This window comes from Nothoprocta perdicaria, unplaced genomic scaffold (genome assembly GCF_003342845.1).
Source record: "Nothoprocta perdicaria isolate Ctin4 unplaced genomic scaffold, notPer1 scaffold_87, whole genome shotgun sequence".
Classification (NCBI taxonomy): domain Eukaryota; kingdom Metazoa; phylum Chordata; class Aves; order Tinamiformes; family Tinamidae; genus Nothoprocta; species Nothoprocta perdicaria.
This window is the reverse complement of record NW_020456165.1, coordinates 575,560-599,786: the sequence shown is the minus strand read 5'-3', so window position 1 is coordinate 599,786 and position 24,227 is coordinate 575,560. Positions and strand designations below refer to the sequence as shown.

The following is a 24,227-nucleotide window of genomic DNA, read 5'->3' as shown; positions in this document are numbered from 1 at the left end:
TGCACAGATCAAGAGGATTGCTGMGTATTGTGGCCACTACACCAATCGTTACCTTCCAGCAAGTGGCTGTGCTGTCACTAGACAGCTACATGCTGTGTTATACTCAGCTGTAGCACAACCTCTTAAACATGTTTTAGTTAGTAGAGGCTTTTAGCTGTGCGCAGTTGCATTTGGAACCTTATTGGATCAAGAGACTGGAGAAGTACCAACTTAGTTTGAAATGATGTATGACACCTCATTCACTAAGTTCTTTCAGGGTATCTATTTTAACGTGGCCTTAGSTGTCTTGGTCGTGCTAAGGTACCAGTATGTATTTTCACTAAACTCCTACAAACCCATAAGGCCTCACTTACCCATTAACTTGACCTGAAACAAGAGACTGGAGAACCAATGGAAAGTTCATTGAAAAATAGAGAGGACACCAAGCAGTTGGTAGAAACATGACCTTTCTCCATGAGGTCAAATAGCTTTATTGTGATTAAACACTACAATACAGTATATATCCATAAAAAAACTCTATAGTGTATATAAATTATTCCTTCCATTCAGTAATTCATTTTTTGTTTGTTTCTTTTTTTTTTTAAATTTCCATTACAGCTTTGGTACAATGTGATTTTATTATATTTTTAAATACTTTTAGCTTCACAAACTCAACACAAAGTACAAAACTAATCCGAATCAGGGATATTACAATCTACACAGTGGTGTTCAGTGGTAGGAAAAAATCTTACCTCAATGAATTCATGTCACTAGCTAAGCTATAAAGGCATACCTAGCAGACATGACAAAAATATGCACCATTAACCAGCAAACATTTTTTTCAAAATTAACTTTATTTTTTTACAGATTTTTCCAGCAGCAAATCACTTGAGCATAGTCAGTACTTATGTCCTCAACTGATTATCCTGTTGTGTTCCTCTTCTTTTGAAGGCCATGAGTTATTTGTCAAATAATGCACCGCTATCCTTTGTATATCCACACTAAGCCACAGTGTCAATACTTGACCTGCCACCCTGCATTGTTAATGCTTGCACAGTTTGTCCTGCAGCTGGCAGAAATAACTGGAACGTTATTGGAGGGGCAGTGTGGGGCAAGCAACCGTAGGTTGTTCTGTGGGGCAGGAGGTATGACATTACAGTAAACAGGCATTCCAGTGGCTGTAAGTGTTCCTTGACCTGATTGATTAGGTAGCATGATTGGTTGTTGATATGATTGTTGTGGCAATCCTTGAGAACCCTGGGTCATTGGCACCTGGACAAGATACAGAAACATTAAAAAAAAAGAATTAGTGAAGAAGCTGATTTTTTTTTCCCTACTATCTGCACTTAAGACATGTTCTGCCAGAAGAGACTTGTTCTGACACAACATGTTCTGCCAAGATGTGTCACTTTCTGCTACTCAGAATTCTTCTCATCCACTGCATAATTTTTCAGTAACAGATGGGTTAAGGAGAAATCGCTGCAGTCCTGGAYCTATTAAGGAGCTCTGTCATGATCTAGCTGAATGTGAATTTCCAGGATCAGTGCAGAGAGAAGACTCATCTCAGGTATATCTAGGCCATTTAAAAGATCTAAGCCTTTAGCCTGATCATTAACCTTTAAAATACATTTTCAGTATAGTAATTCTGAAAACTCAAGGGGCTAATTTTACCCACAAGCAATTTGCCCCATTCCCATCTGGGTTGCTACAGTGTTTTTAGAGAAGTCAAGGGAAAAGATGACAGGCTGCTCAATCAGTGCATTCTATTAAAATGAATTAGAAGTCATTTAGTTTCTTAGTTTTCCAGAGAGATCATTAGAAACACACGCATASGCCACCTCACACGTTCTTGTCATATCTCACAGGAGCCTGGCATAAAGTTGGTAAGATAAAGAAGTCTAGGTGACTTATGGATTTGGTAAAAGTCAAGTTATCTCCTTTCCTCTCCCTGAAATTCAATAAGCATAAACCTGTCTGACTACAGTTTGGTTTTAGTACAGATGGTGAGTCCTTCTCTCTTAAGGCAGTGGCGAGAGTCTGCGTGGACAAGTCATGTTTAACTGCATCAGGCAAAGTTCTCAGCATCATTACAGAGAAAAACAATGCAACAGCAAAGAAATAAATAATTCCTGCCTCTTTTTTATTTTTTTTACTTCACAGAGGGAAGTATAATTTCTTCACGCCTTGCAAAGATTTACTCACACTACAGGCATTAATAAATAGTTCATGTAATGCATTCTCCATTCAGAACGAAAATTGAGATCACTAAGTATATGCAAACAGGAAGCATTTGACTTAGAAGAGTACTTATGAGGAGGCCTCCTGCTGCATATTGTCATGATGAAGAAGTAAAGACCATTCTGTGATATGAGAGCTTAATTTAATTAAACTTTCTCCAAGGAAAGCAGTCTTCACCACTTCCAAGTACCTGATAAGACGACATGGCTGGATACTGCACCATCATGCCTTGCACCTGATTTCCCTGTTGATTATTCATCAGGCTCTGGCTTTGGGGAGGCTGCTGCATTCCCATGAGACCCTGGAATCCCTGCTGCTGATTAGGCAAGACAGGCTGGTAACCTGGAAGAAGAAAGTTATTGGAAATAAGCTTCAGTTTAGAGGGCCCAAATTAAAACTGTTCTAAACTAACAGCAAGAGATCTTGTCATTTCACCCTGCATTAGTCAAAAATCTGCTCCAGTTCTAGAGAAGCGTTGCTAGAAATAAACATCTAAAAAAATAAACATGTCATGAGTTGACAGTTCTTCCACCCCATGCTAGAATCAACCTTGAGGGACGCTTGATTGTGGCGAATGACATAAAGCCCTGAATAGATCGAGGGTGCTAATGACTTCTGGCTATTGCCTCAGAGGCAAAACTGCCATCAGCTTCAATGACACCAATATCTAGCCTTTACGACCTAATCCGTCAATTTACTTGCTTGGTTTCAAGATTATATTTCAGAGAGCATTTGTGTCTTACCTTATGATGCAGCTCTCTAGCAGGGTGTACGCAGAGCACGCTTTATTTACTCAAGAAAAACACATATATACACTTTGGTTCTTCCTTGTAAGGTTATGATTAGAGCGTGTTAAGGGTCTGTCCTACTTGTTTGCTGGCTGACAAAAGAGGAAAATCATAACCTAGGGAATATCTGGTTCTCTCCTTTGCTCTGTGGGACCACTGCCGACAAAGCAGGGAGGGAAAAATGGTGCTTCTGTTTCAGCCAACTAACAGTTCTGCATTCAAAGTCACCACAACACTKCAGGCTTCCTGCTGGGACTGCTCCTTTAGGAATACGTGAGAAATGGGCAAAGTCTGGATGCTCTGGAGTGCAAAGCTGCTAATGAAGCAGAAGTGTAGAAGGGAAATAAAATGTGAGCAGTGTGCTGTTTGACAGCAATACGATCCAGCCCGAGAAAGAGCCTTGGCTGGACAGAAATGGGCTGGCTGGGTGAAGCTAATAATGAAAAGCTAAGGATTTTGCATAAAAAAGTGGGATAGGAAAGGAAAAACAGAAAGATCCTGTCTGTCCTTGAAAAATGCAGGCAGCCACAGTCATTATAAATCTATGAATATTTTTTCCTTAAGACATTCCTTGTCCTCTAGCATTCCTATTTTTTTAAAACATTTAGTTATGCACTGCACTGTTAGCTCTGTATTGATGATCTCAGAATAAGCACATTTCAGGCAAAGAATTATCAGAAGGAACAACGCTGTGTTATATAAAAAAAAATGTGTGTCACGTCTGCTCAATTTATATTCATGAATACAAGTATATGGTTCAATATACTCCACAAACTGGAAATCATAACCTGGGTATTTCTTCATTATGTAAAGAAAAAATGAAGTAAGCGATGTCTCTGTTTTTGCCAGTCTACCATGAACTGAAAGCTTTCCCTTAAATTKTGACGCAAGAGAAATGTAGGTACAGGTACCTCTGATCAATTTTTTGGCATTAAAGATGCCTTTTCCATAGATATGAGATTACTGTCTCCAGTCAACTGAACCAAATAAAAAAAAATGAATTCCATGAGTGATTAACTTGGCTGGGATGTCGAACACCTCCCAAATGCACCAGATTATTATACATTCAAATATGTTCTTTTCCTCAGCACAAACACAATGTCAGCACATTTTTAGTCACAAAAATTACCAACATCAAAAGTGCTGTAACTGAATTTACAGGAGGCTTATGCAGCAATAACAAAATTTGCAGTCCTCTTCTGCTCCTGTATACCAATTATAGAGGAGAGAGGAAAAAAGACAGAGAGAAAGGACAGAAAAAAAAAAAAAAAAGCCACCACTGTTCTGGCATTTGCAGGAGTGGAGTGAAATAAAACTGGAAGCAACAAGAGCCAGTTCATTTTATGTCAACTTGTGGCTATGAAAGTAAGTCCCAAATGCTGCAACGAGCTCCGGCTTGATGGCAGAGGAGGGACCGAGCGAAGGCAGATGGTCAGTGTCACCAGGCTGTCGATCTGGGCTCACGGCGCAGGACGGGGACACGGCAGTAACCGGCCTTGTGCAGAGGCCAGCAGACAGACACCACCATAGGGGTCAGGAATAGGATTCTGTCATTTCTCATCAATTTAACTGCATGGCCATTATTTTAAGCAGACTATTGCTCACACTCTGCTGTGTGTTGTTACGCACAGGTGTTTCTTCCCCTCAGCTTTGTGCTCCATGGTCACCAATATGGTGAATTTGTTGCCTGCTACAGACACGCAATATAAGCTGAAATTAAGATTGTCTATAGACCTGGCCTTAYGCTGAACATAGAGGCACCGTCTCACTGGACATTACAATAACATGAAGCCCCTGCCCTGCTAAAACTAACTCATGAAACGCTCCTCTATATTACTAAATATATACTGGTTAGTACACAGTAAAAGTCCTCTACATTTTGGGTGAAGGACTGCAGAAAAGTGGAAGAGTTATGAGCTGAGGCCCACTGAACTATGGGTTATTATTTTAATGATCTTACTGCTTTTCAAGGACTTAAGCAATTTTTCCTGTCCATGACRTACATGAATCTCTTCACTCTTGTTCCTACATGCAGAGTCCTGCTATCTCCCCTTGGAGACAAAAGGAAACCTCTTTTTCTGCTTTCTATGTGAGCTTCACAATGCTCTGAAAGATCTAAACCTGACAAGGTGCACAAACATACTTCAATTTAGAACAGGGGCTGTGCAGTATTAAAAAGGTGAATTCCTTTATCCACAATAGGATCTGTAAGCAGGAGGAAAATGTTGTGGAAAAAAATAAAATAAAGCTTCTCTCTGTTACTGTAGCAGGCTGCTGCTCTAACACAAAAGCATGAGGAAAGAATGGCACACTATGAGGCCATCCATTTGTACAAGAAGTTGTTAACATGAGAAACTGGTCTGAATTTTCTACTTTCGCAAGCCAAAGTATCACATAAAATTTGAAAAAGATCGTTCTGAATTTGCTGTGTTTTGATGTCCTCATATATTTTTGCACACTGGTCAGAAAAAGAATGGAGAGAGAACTGAAACTGTGTAACTGAGAGCCTTACTATATCAATCTTTCAGCAAAGCTCATGGAAATATATCATTCTAGTTATCTTAACTATATGTAACTATATATAACCTTATCTATATCTTTTTTTTTTTTTTTTTAAAGGAGACAGACTATGAAGAGATTGCTATTCCTCCAAAGCTATTTATTTTGTACACACACAGCAGTTTCAATCCTGAATTCAGCTTTGCCATGCTTTTGGCATGCTATTTATTTTTTYGATGAAATGAAAATAACATAGTGTTCTCAGCAGGTTTGGGTATGGTATAATGCATGAAATCCATCCATCGCTGGGTATTTTGGAGGTACCCGGGTATCAGGAAATGCATGGAAACAGGAAGTTGCACCATGCTTTCTCCAGAAATAGTTCTCTTTGTGCTTGCTCTTTTACTCATTAGCTTTCATACTACATAAAGTGTAATCCTTAAAAGCCTCTTTACTGCCCCCTGAGAACATACATACGTGGGTTATTTTCTAATGGCAGTACACATCAGATGAACCATCCTATTACTGCAAGCTCCAGGGCCTCTTTACTGCAATTATACCCTCCTGCTCTATGTTATCTCTGCTACAAAGGAGGATTTTTTAAATCAGGGCAAACATAAGAGACATTGTTAAACAACCAGAGGAACATATCGTGCACAGAATTTCAATGAATGCCTCAGAGGAAAAATGAGCCTTGCATTGCAGTCTAAATGGAAGAGGCCGTCATTATTATCAAGGTAATTCTCTGAACTTTTACAGCCTGTATCACCATGCTGACAGTCAACTAACTTAAACATCCCTGAGGGAGAAAGGCTACATGAAAGGCCCACAAATGTTTTAATTTCTTAATGAGGCTATGGAGCTTAAAATATAAAATGCAGGGGTCTCCCACTCCTGCCAGGAGCGTCACCCACAGCTGTAATTAAAGCCTGTTTGGTGCTCTGCTGGCCTCAGTACATACCCATCACCAACAGCACATCCACGTTTGGAGGGACTGTTTCATTGCTCATCTTAGATTTGAGGCATATAGTAGCAAGACAGCTTTGTAATATCTGTATCAGCACTCTGGGTAAAGAATAATCAGCACTTTGGATACAGAAAATTTTCCTTGGCAGGTGTCCCCTAGCTGCACCATCTTGCTGCACCATCTTGGAAATCTTGCTGCACCATCACCACTTGACCTTTAGGGGCCTTTCCATGTAGCCCTATTCAGGATAACYGCACAAATTCAGAGTGGTTCTGGTGCGAAATGAAGGGCTCCCCTGTGCCCTTCTTGCCGCACTCAGTTTAGTGCTGTGACAAAACTTCAGTGCAGCAGCAAATGTGGGAGAGGACCAAAGCGCAGGTATTTCAGTAACGTGCTGCAACAGCTGGGACAAGGCAAGCCCGGGAGGAATYGGAAGGGGATCCCTCAGCGGGGTAAGGGGGGCTGGTGCAGCGCTGCACGGAGCTGGCCGGCACCCTACCCTAGCACCCTAACCCCATCCGGCCCCTCTGGCCTAGGCTGCCTCCTGCRGTGCCGGCTCATTCCCAGTGCAGAGCAGCTCGGCACCCGCCTGCAAGCACCACCAGCAGTGCCAGGAAAGAGGGAGCAGGAGCCAACAAAAAYGGTCACTCCTAGCAGAGGAGAATTCATTTATGCTTACAAAAGACTGGTAAAACGGGAAGGGTGTAGAAGAGAGAGCTACAAAATGGCATCTCTTTTTCAGAGAACCAAGGAGCTAACTCTGCTCTATTTATTCAAAAGGGAAAGGAGTATGTGCTGGAAGACAGCTCTTGAACAGAATGGAAAAAGGTACAATCAAATTACAGGTTTGGGAGACAAACCTAGAAATGCTGAGATTAGAAATAAAGCATGAAGTTTCAACAATGTCTATAATTAGCAAGGGACAAGTTGCCTACAGAGGAAGCATATTTGCTATCACCTGAAATCTTTAAAACAAGGATGGCTAACTTTCTAAAGATACTCACCAATTTAACACGAAATTCTGTGAATAAAGATACAAGTATGCTCTGTGTCCAGTAGTATTCAAAGCATTAAATTACATAATCAAAATGGTCCTTTCCAGAGTTGAAATATATATGAAAATATTAAACTAGTTAGTTCTTAATACCTTTTCTATTCTCCAATTAAAAGGATTAACCTTTGCGTGTGCATCCCAGCTCCTCTGCCCTCTCTGGCCTTCCCTGGATCACACACTGGCATTGGGACAGGCTTCACTCCACAAGCAGAGGAATCACTTGTGCATGGTGGATATTCTGTGGGCTATTTCTGGCCTATTTGTCTTTGCTTTGCCCRACTCGAGGAATGTTCAGTAGGTTTTGCAATTTGAAGAATCTGATCAGAATCATTCCCCACAATTTGGTCAAGATGGTTTTTCCTTTCTAAAATGAGGTATGGCTAAGGTATAGAAGCCACTAGATGTGGTCTTTGCTTTGTAATCCCAGAAACTCATAACTCCTGGTGTAAATTACTAGAGAAGACAAAATGTCATTGTACAACTGCAGTTTAGTCATGCACATATCATCAGTAAATTTGGTGAAGTTTTTGGCAGCTCACTTATTTGCCAAAAGCTCTGAGTTGGTCCATCCCAAAGTACGGGCAAAACTAGAAGGAAGAACAAAAATGAAGCAAGCAGTTTGGAAAGATCAARCACTTTGTCTTGACAAAAAGAACCTTTGGATTCTCAAACACCCTTTAAATGCTATCCATAAAATATGAGGGAAGAAAGTAAAGTTGGGGAAGTGGGCCCTGCTCTCCACTGACTTGCTTTTCAGACAGTTAGCCAGGCTGTGGTAGGCTCACACTGAAATGCCTTCCCAACAAAACTGAGAACAAGCGTTTGAGGGAAGCAATTTCTACCATCAAGAACAAGCCCCCCATACGGCAGGGGTCTGCCAGTCCCTCCTGCTGAAGCTCTTCCATTTGTATGAGATACTGGAGTATTTCTGACTGGAATTGCAACCAGATGTTCCACCTCCTACAGAAACATCGTAATTATCGGCTCTAAAATCTTTCCTATATATTGTTCAGGCTAAAGGATTATTGTTCCAGAGTACTATGCTCAGAGGGGCTTCTCATGTCCGTGCATTAGGCACCAGATATGGGTGGCTTCTGAAGAAAGCATTTTTTCATTATAAAGCTGGTCTTTACTTGGCCAGTTTCACCACAAATGATAGACTCAAAGTCCCATATAAAACACAGCTATAAAATTAAGCTGATATTGACTTCAGCCTCACCCTTAAATGTCTGCARTTGGGAAGACTCCCACAGCAGACACACTCATTAATGTCTCCCTGCTGGTGTGTCATTTTCGGTATGAGTCTGAAAGCTTAAACTGCATTTTGTGCAGCTGGAATCCAAAATGCTTTGTAAAAAAATCTGTAGTTTACACTTAGATCTAAAATCCAAGACATGCTGTAAACCAAACCTGCAGCAGTTGATCAGTCCACTCCTACTGTGTCTGCTTTCTCTTTGCAATATACTTAAAAATGTCTTGACCTACCAAGATATTTGGGCTTTATGTTCAACTCAAAGATATCATGGATAATTTACGGGTGTAAAGTGGATATCATGTGAGCTGGAGGGACAAATACATAATAGCTTAATGCTAAAAATCTGTCCCCTTCCTCTGAAAACATGCCAGCATGCTATTGTTTTATCAAGTTTGCACCCACACACAAAGAAAAAAAAATGCTATGCTACCAGTATAAGGGTCTGAATGAACAAGAGACAACTAGGAGGTACAATATGACTCACAACACAGAAAATAGCGCATGAACTGATAAATAGAGCAGCATGYGGACTCCTGCCTCCATACCACCCTCTGTAGTCCACAGGCACCAAATCTCAACACCATTAGAAGCTTTTTCAAATAACTGGCTTAAAGTTAGACTTCTTTCATTCAAGGTACCATTCAGCCTAAAAGCAAATCCCRCCCCAGCAGTACAGTCAGCAGGAGAAAGCATGGGATAGTAGGCTTTTTTGTTTTTTAAACTTAAATTAATGACATCAATTCCTCCACAATGTATGTGATTAAACCATTTCTTAGCTAGCAGCACTCCAGCTATAGTCACTGAAAACATAAGACACTGTAAATATTCCTAAACTGATCACARTGACAGAGACTTGAACAGCTCTCCATGAAGTTGTGGTTACAAGACAACAGGATTTTAAATTTGGATTTTTCAATACGCAATTACTGCCAGGATCTTAGTTCCCTGCTTCCTTAAATTACCCTTAGCTTGCTAAGGGCACATTCACGTCTCCTGAATCTGGTAACAGACCRACAACCACATTTGTTAGTGGACCCCAGAGAAATAACTGTGTTCACCTGCACTAGGGAACTCAGCAAGATTTTGCATCAGAGAGATACGAGCTGGAAAGATTTACTATTACAAGGAAATGAAGAAAAATATTGATTAGAAGAAAGCTTGTCTACTTCCCTCCCTCCCTCCCTTTCTCTCTGCCTTACAGAACTTTTTATACTATAAAATCAATAGCACAAAAGATGGCATTAAGACTCTCCTAGCTTCAGAAGAAGGGAAAATCAAATTTTTAAACAGGCTGAAATTCTGCATTACTTCCAAGCAACTATTTTGTTAAATTTGGTAAAAACTGCTGATGAAGTAGCAAGATACAAAAGAAAATGTTTTGTGGATAACTACTCTGAAATCCTCACTATGTCTAGTTATGTCCAGTTGTTAGCACAAGATCTAGCTGAACTGTCCCATCTTGTCCTTTGGTTTTGGTCCTCCTAGAAGCGCTGTGTGAAATCCAGTTTTTACCTGTTTCACCATCTCAGAGACTGGGAAAGGCTGAGGCATAGAGCATCTGAGGAACTGGGAAAGGCTGAGGCATAGAGCATCTGGGGAATGGTTTCACATGTTGTTCTAGAGAAAACAAGGGGTTCTACTGCTAATGAAAGGGAAAAACAGAAGGATAACACAGCCCCCATAGCTAGGCAAACCCTCATCATTCAGAAGACTTGCAGGATCAGGGCCTCACAAATCTACTTCTAAASACACTTGTCCTATATAAACTGGAGAGTAAGTTACATTTGTACAAGAGCTTAATAGTGCCTCGTGCACAGGCTTTTCTCCAGTAGCAGCATAAAATAAACRGCTTTATCTTCATGGTAGACGGCCTTGGGTTATAGTTTAGATTATTCCAGTAAGAAATGATGAAATTAACACTGCTAACACATGTGGAATTCAGCAACATCCAAAGCAACATCCACTACATTTTCTTTTACTTTTTTTTTTTTTTTTTTCCTGTCTGTTCCAGGTTCTGAGTGCTGGACACAAGAAATAGCATGATTTGAAAAATACATGGATACGTCTGCTCACTGTCCTGTGGTGGTGGTGGGGATTGTTTTTAGGATGGCCATTGCACCATTATTTATAGCCTCATCATCCTTTTCATCAAAACAACTACCTTTACGGCAAACATGTAAAATCTTGGGTAGAATGAAAGCAGATTTATGAGTCACTTCGAAATGCATATCCCTATATCAATTATTTATCCAAACCTTAAAAGACTTGTTTTAAAACTTAGTGATCTCACTATCAAGCAAAAAAAGCCCAGACAATTAAGAGGTATGATTAAATACTTTCATTATATACCTAATAAAATCACATACTGTAACATCTTCTGAGACTAAAATTTTAATTAAGGCAGGCTGGCATTTTGGCTTCTCCTCCCACTATGTTTCAAAGGAACAGCAGGTAAGGTCAAACAAAAAGCTCATGTGATAAAATTGCATGAGAGCACTCCTCAGAGACCTGGCATTATTAACAAGAACATGAAGAAGGGCACAGTTGAACAGTTCAAAGATAAATGATTGCATTCAGTTTACTTTTTGCTATCAACGGGAGAACCTGAGAGAGCTGTTATTTGACAAGAAATATATACCAATAGGCATCAAAAGGAGCATGAATGGGTACAAATATAGGAGAGAGTCAAGGCTGGAGAAACATTCTGCTTCAGTTTGAAATCTGTGTTTATTCTTTTATTTCTCTACACAAAGGATTTCCAAATTATAGGGGCAGTTTTAAGAACAACTTGCTATTGGTAAATGGCTTGATGCCAAAACCAAACTTCTTGCTGGGAACCTAAAACCATATTATTACATGAGACTTTAATCACTTATTTCACTTATTTCCTCTTTTAAATATACTTTTGTTTTATGCTTTGAAAACAAAACCTTTGAAAACATTTCTGCTCTTCAAAACCTTTTACAAAAATTTTACTCTTCTCTTTGAWGATAAATCTGAWGATAAGGGGGCACTTCTTACAGACRGGGATATGTAACTCAAAGCTTCTATACAGTTCAGGAAAGAAAATCCTATTTTTAAGGCAAAATCCTTTTATCTCACTACAGTAAAAATACAGAGGGAACAGCCAGCTGCAAGCAAAAATAATTGCAACACAATAATGCAGGGTTCCATTACAGCAGTATAATTCTGGTGAAGCAGCTGATCCAGGATCTTGGCACTTACCCAGAGCCTGGAGCCTGACTCAAATGCATTAACCCAGACAAAGCATGTGCAGCTGCTTTGGTAATCTGAAGCTTCTGCATTTTATTGGAGACCAAAAMGAAAAAAAAAAGTCACTCATCCAGCAAATGACACGAGAGATATATAGAGTGAAGGGGAAAGTATTTTATGCTTTTGAACTAAGGTAATCCATGGGGTCATGTGAAAGGGCTCCATAGCTTGGAGAAGACGGACTCTGGGGGAGTTTGCCTTGGCTAGCATGGTGATTAAGGGCTGAAGCTGGAGGGAACAGGCAACGTGGCTGCGCAGAGCAGCCGAGGCGCCTGCATGGAGGTTGCTGATGGACTTAGAAAGCAGTAAGAGGACCTAGAGAGGTGTGAAGCCTTCTGGTGCTCAGAGAGCTCAGCTATCAACTGTCGGCACTGCAGCCCCGTAAGCAGTTCCAGGGACAACAGCAAGGTCTGAACAGTGCTAGAGAAAAGCCAAAAATAATTCATCTGCTCTCAGTCCCTTTATGCTAATCCTGCTGACATTAATGGGAATTAACACTGACTCATGGACAGGCTAGGAGATCCTTCTGGATAATTTTGGATTGCTCTTAAGAAAGCTTTACTGCTTAAAGACCAGGCTAGATGCAAATCTAGTCATAGTCCTTGCTGTAACCCTGGCTTATAGTCTGCTGCACTTTTTCTAGGGTTTTGGAATAGCTAAAGCACAACTCAAACCTGATCTAAAAGCCCATTACTGTCAATACTAAGATTCCTCTCRTATATGACATGCTTCAGATGTTGCTTCATATTGAAGGGTTGTACCTAGAGAGATGCCCTTTCCAGCAAAATATTACCAAGGTCTCCCTTTTAGAATGACTGCACATTATGTGCAGGATTTTTTTTTTCTAAATTAGAGACATGCCGTTCACATATTCTTGCTATAAAACTGAACTTTTTAAAAATCCAAGATTCACGGTGATTTGCTAAGAAAAGAAGCCTATGATTAGCTATTCTATTACGAAAGGAAAGGAAAGGAAAGGAAAGGAAAGGAAAGGAAAGGAAAGGAAAGGAAAGGAAAGGAAAGGAAAGGAAAGGAAAGGAAAGGAAAGGAAAGNGGAAAGGAAAGGAAAGGAAAGGAAAGGAAAGGAAAGGAAAGGAAAGGAAAGGAAAGGAAAGGAAAGGAAAGGAAAGGAAAGGAAAGGAAAGGAAATTCATGGCTTTGCTCTTTTTTCATCTCTCTAGGTAAAAATTTCCTTTTGCAGAATTGGGAAATGTAACCTTCATTACAAATTCAAATATATTCACTTTCACATGTTAATATTTTTCCTAAAAATGGTAATTTGCTTTTCTTAAGAGCAAGAATATCTATACTGTATCCAGTGAAAACTTAAACTCAGCATAACTGGCACAGACTTAAACTTTGTTTAATCTCTGTGTATGTTTACCTACATATCTGTATCAGTGGAAACAYGTATCAACTAAAATGCATATTCTGGAAAAGTTAAATAGTAGTCTATTTGCTCCGAACACCGAGATCTGCATAACCACCTGCTTTAAAGCAAAGCATGAGGTGGTCTAATGCTTTCTGTACATACAAGAAGCTGGAAGCACATATTGCCAGCTAACTTAACTCATCGATATGCAGTCTGATACTCACTACATATGCATGTGTCTGCTTGTACAGTCTTATTCCGTGGGATACTAATTATCTGCAACTGCCTATCCATTATTTATCAAATCCTTAAGGACTGTGCATAATGGSACAGTTAGCTAACTGAACAAAATTAGATGCCAAAAAAGAACAAATACRAAAACATGAGGATCAGATTTGAGAAAGGACAAAGTATCTATAACCTGCAAGCCCACAGGTTCACTGAATTTCAGCGGCTGCTCTGTGCACTGAACCATTTTGCTCTCCTGGATTGTTCCCAAATAAAATAACAGCAGGTATGAGCAAAGAGGCTGTTTATCTGCCACGTGTTAAACTACGACTTCCTCCGGCTGTTGCTGAAATATCTATAAGCACAAGCTAAGAATAAACTCCTAGCAGGCCAGCTACGGTACATACTTCTAGGAACAGCAGCAGTCTCTGCAGTGAATATTGCGTATTCTTAAATAGACAAGATGACTGGAGACTGAGAAATATGTGTCTAGAAGTAGTAATTTGCCTAGAGCGAAGGAGCAAGCTTCAGGCAGATCTGCACAAAGCTCTTCCTTGGAAAATGGACCAGAGGTCTGCGCTCACGCTCACAGGCACCTCCTGAGCAGTGATCACTCCGACAGCCAGCATGAACCAACAAAATCACATCAGTGACTGTCCATATGCTCCTCCTGCTTCCTTCCCTCTTCATGCTCCCAGGCAGTTTCATTTACAGTCTCCTGCCCATATCCTACACACTTCAGGAAGGCTGCAGGGTGCTGGTGATGCAGGGGTCACAGGTGTTGTGTTTTATTGAGGGCACAACTGTGTAAATGCTTCCTAACAGCATAATTCTCACTAATGGTCTCTGCTTTCCATCCTTGCAAGCGGGGCTTTGTTTTGCAGCTCAGCCTTGAGCAGAAGTTTCACAAATGGGACACCAAGTGAAATACCACCTGCAGCAAAAGCACTGCCATTGCCTGCTGGCTCTCCTCTCCCCCGGCCTTCTGCGTACACGTATGGGCTAACACACCAAATCACTGAGCATGAGAACTTGCGTTTATTTATTTACCTATACCATACGGGCACAGCAAGTTATGAGCTGCGTCCCCCAGCTAGATGCAGACACACAGATGATGCTGAAGCCAACAGGACTTCGAGGGAGCATATGTCTGCCCATATGGGCATGACAAAAAATCTCATCTCTTYGGAGTTTACCCGTGCAGAACACAATCCGAAGATTACTGAAGTCAGCAATCAACTTTAACTGAGAGCACTCGCCTGCAACGTGGTGATTACTCTGGTCCTGGGACAGCAGAGCCCTTAAGCATTTGCTTAACTGCAAGCATGTGAGTAGGTGATTTCTGAGCAATGATTTATAGGCTTGAGAACACTTCTGGAGTGAGGCCAGAGAACTCAGCACCTTGAGGGGTGAAGTCTCCARTGGGCAAGATTCTGACCATTGCCTCAGATCGTAACCATAACATTCCTTAAAAGCTGAAGAGAGATTTGGCCAGGAGGCATTAATTAACCTAAGAAAAGCAAGGCCCCACTCCAGTAAAATTCAGCTCCGAAACATCTGAATGCAAATCATTGCTTCAATTGCCTTTTGTGCATCCCCTGCTTAAACCACAATCTGGAGAGTGGGACATGGTGGGGAAAAGGAACGGAGCACAGATGCACATACAGCTGCATACGCACACAGATATGTGTATATATATAAAAATATTATATATATATACGAAATATATATATATATATTTATGAAAGAGTCACTAAAACAAGCACTGGCTAGGGACCATGAGATCCTGGCAAATAATAAAACAAACTGCAACCAGAGAGGAGTCTAACTTCATTTGCATGGCACAGGCACAGAGTGATCCTGATCAGGTCTACCTTGTAAGTAAACCCTTGGGACTGCCTCTGTTGTCATGCTCACTTAATTCTGAAGAGCCGATGAGGAAATTGGGTCAGGCCTTTTCGGCAGCTAAAACAATATAAATGTAAAATAATATACTGGTTTCTAAAACTTCAAAAGCTTTTGTTTGATTTAAATTAAATACATATCTAAAATCAAATGAAATAGTTAAACTGTCACTAGGCAATTTGAAGTTTTCCTTTAATCTGCTGCGTTATCATTTTGTGAGGAAAAAAACTAATTTTGGAGGAGTCATTTCATTTTTTCAAATTGGCCAAGAAATCTGCAAAATCACTTATTCACACAGTTCTTCAAACTCTTTTGAAAAATCAAGAAGCTAAATCCAAGTTTTCCAAATGAATACTGTATCTGCAGAATATACCCATTGGTAAAGTGCAGGTGACTGTATTGCACTGGGTAGGCAGAATAATATGAATAACACAATAAAAATGAAGAGAGTGGTGGGGGAAGATTTCATGGTGGATTTGCTCTTTACTTTTGTCCTCTCTAAAGCGGGTTTAGTGACCCTTTTACTTTCTGGGCTCGAGCAAGTGAGTGATTCTGTGAAGTCTGGAGTCAGGACTGYAGGTAACAGATGTCAAAATGTTCATCCAGGACAGAGCTGAATTCAGGACCCTGGAAAAGTTCTCTTTGCCCTTGCTAGCCCTGCAGAGCACCTCAGGCAGCTGGAATACTCCTGCTGTAAAAGGATGTTTGGGTTAACCCATCCGGGGCAACAGCTTGAGAAGGCTGATCTACCAAGTACAAGGGTCTTATTTGCTCTGGGAAACCCACAGCTGACCCCTATATTTTCCCCCCGGTATCTGGACTTATGCAACTGTAAAGGAAGAATTGACTTTTTTTAAGCAAAATCAGGAAGTGTTAACACAATTCAAACATAGAAAAAGATGTATATTTGCAAGGGATTTGCTGTGTCTGCTCTAGGCCTAGGCAGGGGCTAGAGCTCCCCTCAGAGCTGCTGTGGAGCTTTGGCTGCCCCATGGCCTACTTTCAAAGGTCCACAGCCCTAGCAAAGCAGTATCTACAACCTTCATGGCAACAGGCATTTGCAAGGCCTGAAAACATGATCAACACTAAATGTTCAGAACTATGGAAACTGCACAATAAAGACCATAAACACATAGGCTCTTAAATAGTATAAATATTTAAAGTCCTGGCTGGTCATGGGTGTGGGGTCAAGGTAGATTTCTGAAGTCAGTAGCACAACTTTTTCCTCACATTTATCACTTGTCATGGGAGACAAGTCTCTTGTAGAACAGCAGATACTTCCATGTATCCTCCATCCTTTGCTGTTCTGGGCCTTGGTTGGTCCTACAGAAAGATCTCTGCATGTGGAGAGGAATACCTGCATTCCCACAGATGGSATTCCTGAAGCTAACACAGCTCTGCACTACCACTAAAGTCTACCAAAAATATCTATTTCCTGCTTATGTGGTTGAGATTGGGTAACAGACTTTATATTTTTCTATTGGGGCCACTCAAAGTCAAACCACAAAGCAGCTGCCAGGGAAGTGTTTCCCTGTAAAGATTTACAGCATGCAGTTCTGAAGTGGTAGCTAATGTTCCTAGCCAATCTGCTGAAAATGTCTGTATAGCAAAAATTTTTGAAGAGAAAATCACAGGATATGTAAACACACATCTGCACAATGTTCTTTAGCAACTAGTGCCTCTTCTGAGAGAAAACCTTGAGGAAGAACATTAACTTATGTAATTGAATAGGGAAAATGCAAGTCATACCTTTAGACTATGCCTCATGAGAAAGAACTGAATCTATAGCCATAAACTTTCCTTACAGTGGAGCCATTGTTCATTTTCAAACAATCAGCATAATTTTCAAACTAAAATAAAACAAAACAAAAAACACAAAAGAAAACGGAAGAATACAATCCTTACACGTTGGTAAATTTATCTGCAGCATATAAATAATTTCTTAATTATGAAAACTGACTTATTTATAGACTTTGTTTTCCTATTGTGGAATGAACTATTGCTTCAATTAAAAGAAAAGTACAGCTTTTCATCACAGGAGAAGCTGTGGCAAATTACTTCATAAATATTAACTGATAGTTTAGACACAATCATAAAAAAAACAAAGAGTCATTTTACTGGCTATGCTTAAAACAGCGTAGTCAATKCCAGAGCATTCCTGCGAAAGAGGAATTGTGGTGAAACTTTTGCTGCAGGAAGCTCCCCAAACAGCTAACAAACAGATCTAGTGCTTTGGAAGGGGAAGAAAATTTGCAGGACAAGCTTGTGGCTATGCAAAGCTTTTGGTGATATTACCAGGAATTTYCATGGATGGGAGGCTGAGCTCTTGACTTGAAGCAGTGTCACCTAATGCATTTGGGGTAAGACGATGGCATGAGTAGATCTGGTCTTCACTTAGTGTGTCCAGCTGCTGGGACACATGGGACTCCCCTCTGCCTAAGCCAGGGTGCCACGTCACGACTCTGACCATCCCTCTGCCACTCATGCTCCCAGCTGTTTCTACAATCCAGTGGGAAAGACTTCCACATCAAAGAATTAATGAACCTTGGGCCATAACTAACTATTTGTGACGTCCTTGTCTGCAGCTGCCTCCCACCTCCGCATTTCCTTGCCTATTATTTTAAATCCAGACAACTGATTAGTTCAGCTGCTATCCTGCACAGGTAGCAAATAAGCTCTAAGCAAATAAGTCTCCTGCATCTTCCCTCACATCCTGCTTGTTGCAAAATCTCCATGGCCCTGGATCTCTGCATAGCTGCAGCTCTTGCTACATGGCAGAACTCAAGAGGAAATATTATAAAACAAAGCATTCCCAATGGCACAAACTATTCAAGGTAATGAAAATTAAAAAATTAAAAGCAAATGGCAAATGTTCTTAAATGTAATTAATAATAAAAATAGTAATTACAAGTTAATTACCAGTATAAAACTCATCCTATAAAAGTGCTCTTTGTGGAGTAAGGCAAAGTTTCCTCCCTCACACAAACAAATATCAGGGCTGCCCAAATTCATTTGATAAAATAGGTTATGGTGCATTACAATTTGCAGAAATAAAACTCCAGAATAATATCGAGACTATAAAGCATGGAGATAACATATTGTCCTGGCTAGTGATAAAACTGCTTACGGTGACAGCTGTGATTTATTGAAGCAATTCAAATACACTTTCAAAGTGTATTAGCTTCGCTTCTGTCCACAAAGGGCACATTTTAGCAGGGTAGGCCACACCAGTGATAAATTACATACCAGCAAGAAGCGAAGGCAATTGGCAAAATCAGATGCCCAGAGGCCCTGATTTACCATGATAATTTGGTTTTCATGATAATACCTCACATGCAATGGCATCTGAGCACCTAGAAAAACACATCAAAGCTAAATTTCTTTTTTTTTTTTTTTTTTGGAAGATAATATTATGATGGTGAGAATAGCTGGGACTCTGCAGTTAAAGCTGACATATAAAATGTTTACAAATAGATGCCGACACAAAGTTTGGCATGGAAGTTCACATTTAGATGTCACCTTTTATGTCAAAGTTGCAAAAATGCCATGTTTTCAGGTTGCCCAAACAGAAATAAGCCATTAACTCTAGCCTCAGATAGTTATTTCTGTGAAAGAAGCAAGTTACTTGTTACACTCATTCACTGGTCACAGTAGCTCAAATCTGTAKTAAAAGCCAGGCTCTTCATATGGCTCAAGAAATCAAAATTGCATAGAAAATGTAAAATAACTGAAAAAAAAAAAACCCACAATTTTTTGGGGGAGCTAAATTTCATTCTCTTGCTCACGGGGGCTGACTCTATAGCCAACGTGAACTTGTCTGTAGACCCTGCTATGGAGAATCATGCAAGCAAATCCTTTATTTTACCAGAGAACATTCAGTAGATGTGTCTCTATGTGTCTCTAGCTGTTTTGGTGTTCACATTTTGGCAAACTAGGAAGTAGATTTCTGGGACTTTACAGTCCCCAATTTACAAGCAACAGGAGAAAAACATAACAACTTGGTCATAGCAATTTCATCTTGCTGTGGATTGAAGGAAGTTTATTAGCAGTTATATTGTAATCAGCTCTTCTTCACAAAGTAAAGCACATTTGACAAAAAAATGTTTCTGATCAGCGTTTTTGATTTTTATTTATCAAAATACTCCTTTAAGAAATAATAATATCTATTTTATGATACCGATTACTGTATAACCCGAGAACCTCAGACATACTATATATTTATAGAATGTGTTAATGCAACTTTAGAAATTTGGTCATTTCTTGAATTCATGCCAGTAAGTGCTTGACAATGCAGTTTCTCTACGTAGTCTCCATAAGAAAAATGCCTAAGTAATATTGTTTCTGAAATATCTCTATATATCATTATTAAAAGAATCTGTTGCATAAACTCCCTCCCTAAAGATGGGAACTTGGAGAATATGGAAAATCTGCAAAACTTAATAGTTACATTTCTGATTTTCCTATAACATAGGGGRAAAAAAGAGCCCAGCAGCTTGTTGAACCATAGCCCTTATCTATTTTTGTAGCTCTAATTAAATGATAGGGGAAAGACATCTTTTCCTTGAATGGAAATTCTTAGTAGTGCAGATATTATATCACTGTACAGGTTATTCCTTCCATTTATTTACTGCTCTGCAGCACGATTACTCTTGAGAAACATGTGCAGGAACTAAATTGATTATAATTTAAATGTTATTCTTAATAGTTTTTTTTTCATTCCTAGCTAATAGAAATACATATTCAACATTATTTTCAGTCCAATGCAGCGTAGAAATAATTAGTTTAGAGTACTGTAATTATGATTATTACAACTGTTTACAGAAGTACCAGGCAGATGCAGAATTCTTCAAGTTAGAAGAATGGGAGCATTTTTGTTTSTTCAGTAACAACAGCATTAAAGCTCTAAACAGGAGTTCCTCCTCCCCTTTCTCTTTTCTATACTCTTCAGATTTACTRTATTTACTGCTTAAATAAGGGAACCTTTTTAAATCCCTCAAATTCTGCCTTATTGAAAGACCAGAAATCCTTTGCTAAATTTTACCTCTGAGGAAGAAGAGTATCCTTCTCTATTTCATCATCTGGATGTGCTTGCAGCCCAAACCCGCTGCCCATTTTTGCTTACAAACAAGGAAAATGTGGCTTTTGGCGCCACTGAGATCTTGTTATTACAGAACCAAACCCAACATCATGCAACCACAAGGGGCAGGATGGGTTTATGCTTTTGTGACGGTGCAAGGAAAAGCATAAATTGAAAGCACGATCTCAAGGAAAGCACAAGAGGGCTCCTAGACTCCTGCACCTCACTCTGCCTCTATTTCTCCCTTTTTCACTATGTTACTCAGAATCTCATTAGGCACAACTCACAAACTGCTTTTTTTTTTTTCTTTTTTTTTTTTTTTTGCTTTTTTCCTCCTTTTATTAGCTGCTCTCCCACACCTCATCCTTTACGACCAGGCTTTACACAAGGGCTCTCCACAACTGTCAAGACCAATAGCAATGAAAACGTCTTTCTTTTAATGGTTGTATTTTGTTAATAAAAAAGTTGAACTTACCCACATTCTCTTCAGTTTTCAAGAGGAACAGAGTAGCAAGATTACTAGGTCTAAAACAGTGGTTCTGGAACACTAACCACAAGAGGTAAATACAGTACCATATAGAAGTGTAGAGTATTGCACCACTTGCTTTTACAACCTAGCAACCTGCTATGTGTCTCATTTCTGTATTGCCCTTCGAGTGAAAGCAAAATTCCCCTCTACATTATGTTCAATTTTTCAGTTTCTCTGAGGTCAATATAGCAATTTTCTATAACAAGAAGACAAAAGCTTTCCCTTCTTCTTGGGATCAATATCATTGCTCAAACAAGGATAACTGGTACCTCTAAGTAAGGATAACTGGTATCTCTCTGTTCAGACTCTATTTTGATCTATTGTCAGAATACAAATACTAACTCTGCAGATAACAATCTGCTTTTCAGACCAAAGGATGAAGTGGCTGAGGTGGAAATCCTACATATCCTTTACATAATCCCTTTTTTTTTCCCTAAACCCTATACACTAAAAGAAATAAAATGGTGCAAGAGAACCTGTGCAGACGCGCCTGTCCCAAATTTCCACTCACACCATGTGAAGGGCATATACTCTCCAACGCTCCTTGCACTCTTCYACAGTGTAATCACAGCAGTTTCACTACCAAAAGACCTTCGATGCTCGCAGAGCAGGGAGCTGGAGTTACTCCAAAAGTTATGGGTGCATAAATTGTAAGAAAAAGCCTGAGGAACAAATCTGGAGCAGATCACACATAGACAGCTGTAAAGAGATAAGCAGGCTCTGAAATGAAAGTCAAGCACTGAAAAGTGTGAGAAATTTGTCACTGCTTGGCTACAGCTACACTGTAGCCAGTTTTTTAAAACTGGAACTTCCAGTTTTTTCAAACTGGAACATAGGTTAATACACTTGTGTCCATACGGCCTCAGAGAGCACCAGGGTGGCATGGTCCAATATTCAGAAATCAAGCCCCCAGCACTTCCCTTCCATCAACCTAGGCATATATGAATGAGATGCAGAATATGTAGAATATGAATTATTATGTATTAATTACATAATAGTCACATACACTACAACAGAATTTGCCCTACAAATTGCTAAAGTACCATCTAACACAGTTTCTAGTCTTTGTATTTCTCTGTGTTGTGAACCACAGTAGGAGTAGGAGGTCCTGAGCCTGACAGCTTATAGAGACTTTACCTCAGCCTTTACACCATGATATACATTCAAGCGCACAGATAAATGGGTGTACTGCTAGCCATTTTCTTCAGATGGAGTCTTTGTGAAATTTCTGAAAAATCCTGAGCAAGTGTGCCAGGTGAGGACAAAATATGAATTTCAAAAAAATCAAGACTTGAAATCTGTACCTGCTTTTGCTGGGACACTTRACAGGGATACCTTCCCTGAGGACTATCTTGTAAAATGTTAACCTTGTACCCTGAGGTGATTTAGTACTTGAAGCTGCAAGTTTGCTTTTTCCCCTGTTTTAACATAGGAGGAAGAATGTACCTGCCTCTCCCCRTTTTCCTCATACTCACACAACATCCCACATCTGCGCTTCCAGGTATTAAAAAAATCATTTCAATCYAAAATTGCTATGCATGAAGGCAAATGAGATACTGCTCAAGCTATTAAACCCAAGTCTGAAATCAGTCAGCAGATCAAATACTATCCACTATAGTGAATAGTGGAGCCTTAGCTCCTGGTGTGACAGGTCTCTCCTGTAAGCAAGATATATAAAAATCCTGTCAGTTCACATCCCAGGTAACTAACACTCGAAGATTTWAAAATTGCTACAGTTTATTACCAAAAAAAAGAAAAAAAGTGATTTATCCCTTTTTTCATCTCCAGATCTAATGATTTTGAAAACACTGTACGGACACATTAATGATGCTGTAACATGGGTATCTGACATGAAGTATTTGACATTCACGATTAAGGCTCTCACAGTACCTACCAATGTACCTGCACATCACAATGTACTGAAACAGACGGTGACAGAGAGTATATGAGAAGACTTCAAGTGGCATCAGAGAATTGTTTTGGACGAACGGCCCTATTTTTGTGTCCTTGTTCTTCTCYCATCACCTCTGCCTTCTTTTTAACACTCAATAGCTGTCACTAGTGTATTGCACCTTTAACCATCTTGCAAGAAACACAAAATTCAGGATTTMTTTCAGAACCAATGTCACACTTGGCAAAGCATCTGGCTGGATGCTGGAGCTGCATCACAGAAACACAGCTCTTTGCTCACTGGAGACTCAGTTCTTTCCCCTCTGATTTTCTCAGTTTTCATTTGATGGATATGCTGAGTCTGTTCATTTACAGAGGAAATTCAAGAAGAGAATTCTTGCTGATTAATTACAGTCTGGTTGGAAACAGCAGCATAAGCCATTTTGCCAGTCAATTACAAACAACTCTCTATGGCAAATCTTACTTTCACAGATCCCCACCTGTTTCTCCAATAAATCATATCACTCTATATTTACACAGCGGGCCATATTATAGCACAAATGAGCTGTCTAATGCATTTCAAATACCACTGTAAACTCATGTTACATATTTATCAGGTTTGAGTAGAATGAGGAGAAAGAAATCATCAAACTAATTGTGCTGTCCTCAGGGTTCAAATCGGTTGGAGAATATGAGGACTAGAAAGGCACAGTCCTATAACCAATTACAAACTTGACTACAACTCTTAAAAGTCAATGGCTCATCACTTCCAATTTCTTCCTTATAAAGTGACAAACACATCAAAATTGCATATATACAAACTATACTTCCTTCCTTCGCCTTCTGAAATTGAAGCATGCCATGTCACCCTTTGTAACCATTTGTTTTTTCTCAAAATGGCAGACAGAGAATTGGGAATGTGTTTAATTATACATTACATTCTTTTAGTATATATTTCTAAATCTAACTATCTCTTTCATTTAATTTATAAATGTTTCACTGCTCACTATTAGCACTTGCACAAAATGGATAAAAGCAATCAAATCTTTATCACAGTGATACATGTGATACACACCATGGAAATACAAATATGACCTAAAAGCAATTCACTGGAGATGCATACAATCCTCCTACCGAAGCCATAGGGACAGAAAGGGACAGAAAATTAGTGAA

At 39.7% G+C, this 24,227-nt stretch overlaps 1 protein-coding gene across 1 annotated transcript in view; it reads right to left on the bottom strand.

The window, feature by feature from the left end:
- Positions 1–508: 508 nt before the first annotated feature.
- ARPP21 (cAMP regulated phosphoprotein 21) overlaps positions 509–24,227 on the bottom strand; it is a 91,817-nt gene continuing 68,098 nt past the window's right edge. The window contains exons 18-19 of the mRNA XM_026052310.1: positions 2,408–2,559; positions 509–1,251 (exon numbers count right to left, since the gene is read on the bottom strand). Coding sequence (XP_025908095.1) covers positions 994–1,251; positions 2,408–2,559 — 410 coding nt within the window. The 3' untranslated portion in view covers positions 509–993. The remainder of the gene's footprint in view (positions 1,252–2,407; positions 2,560–24,227) is intronic.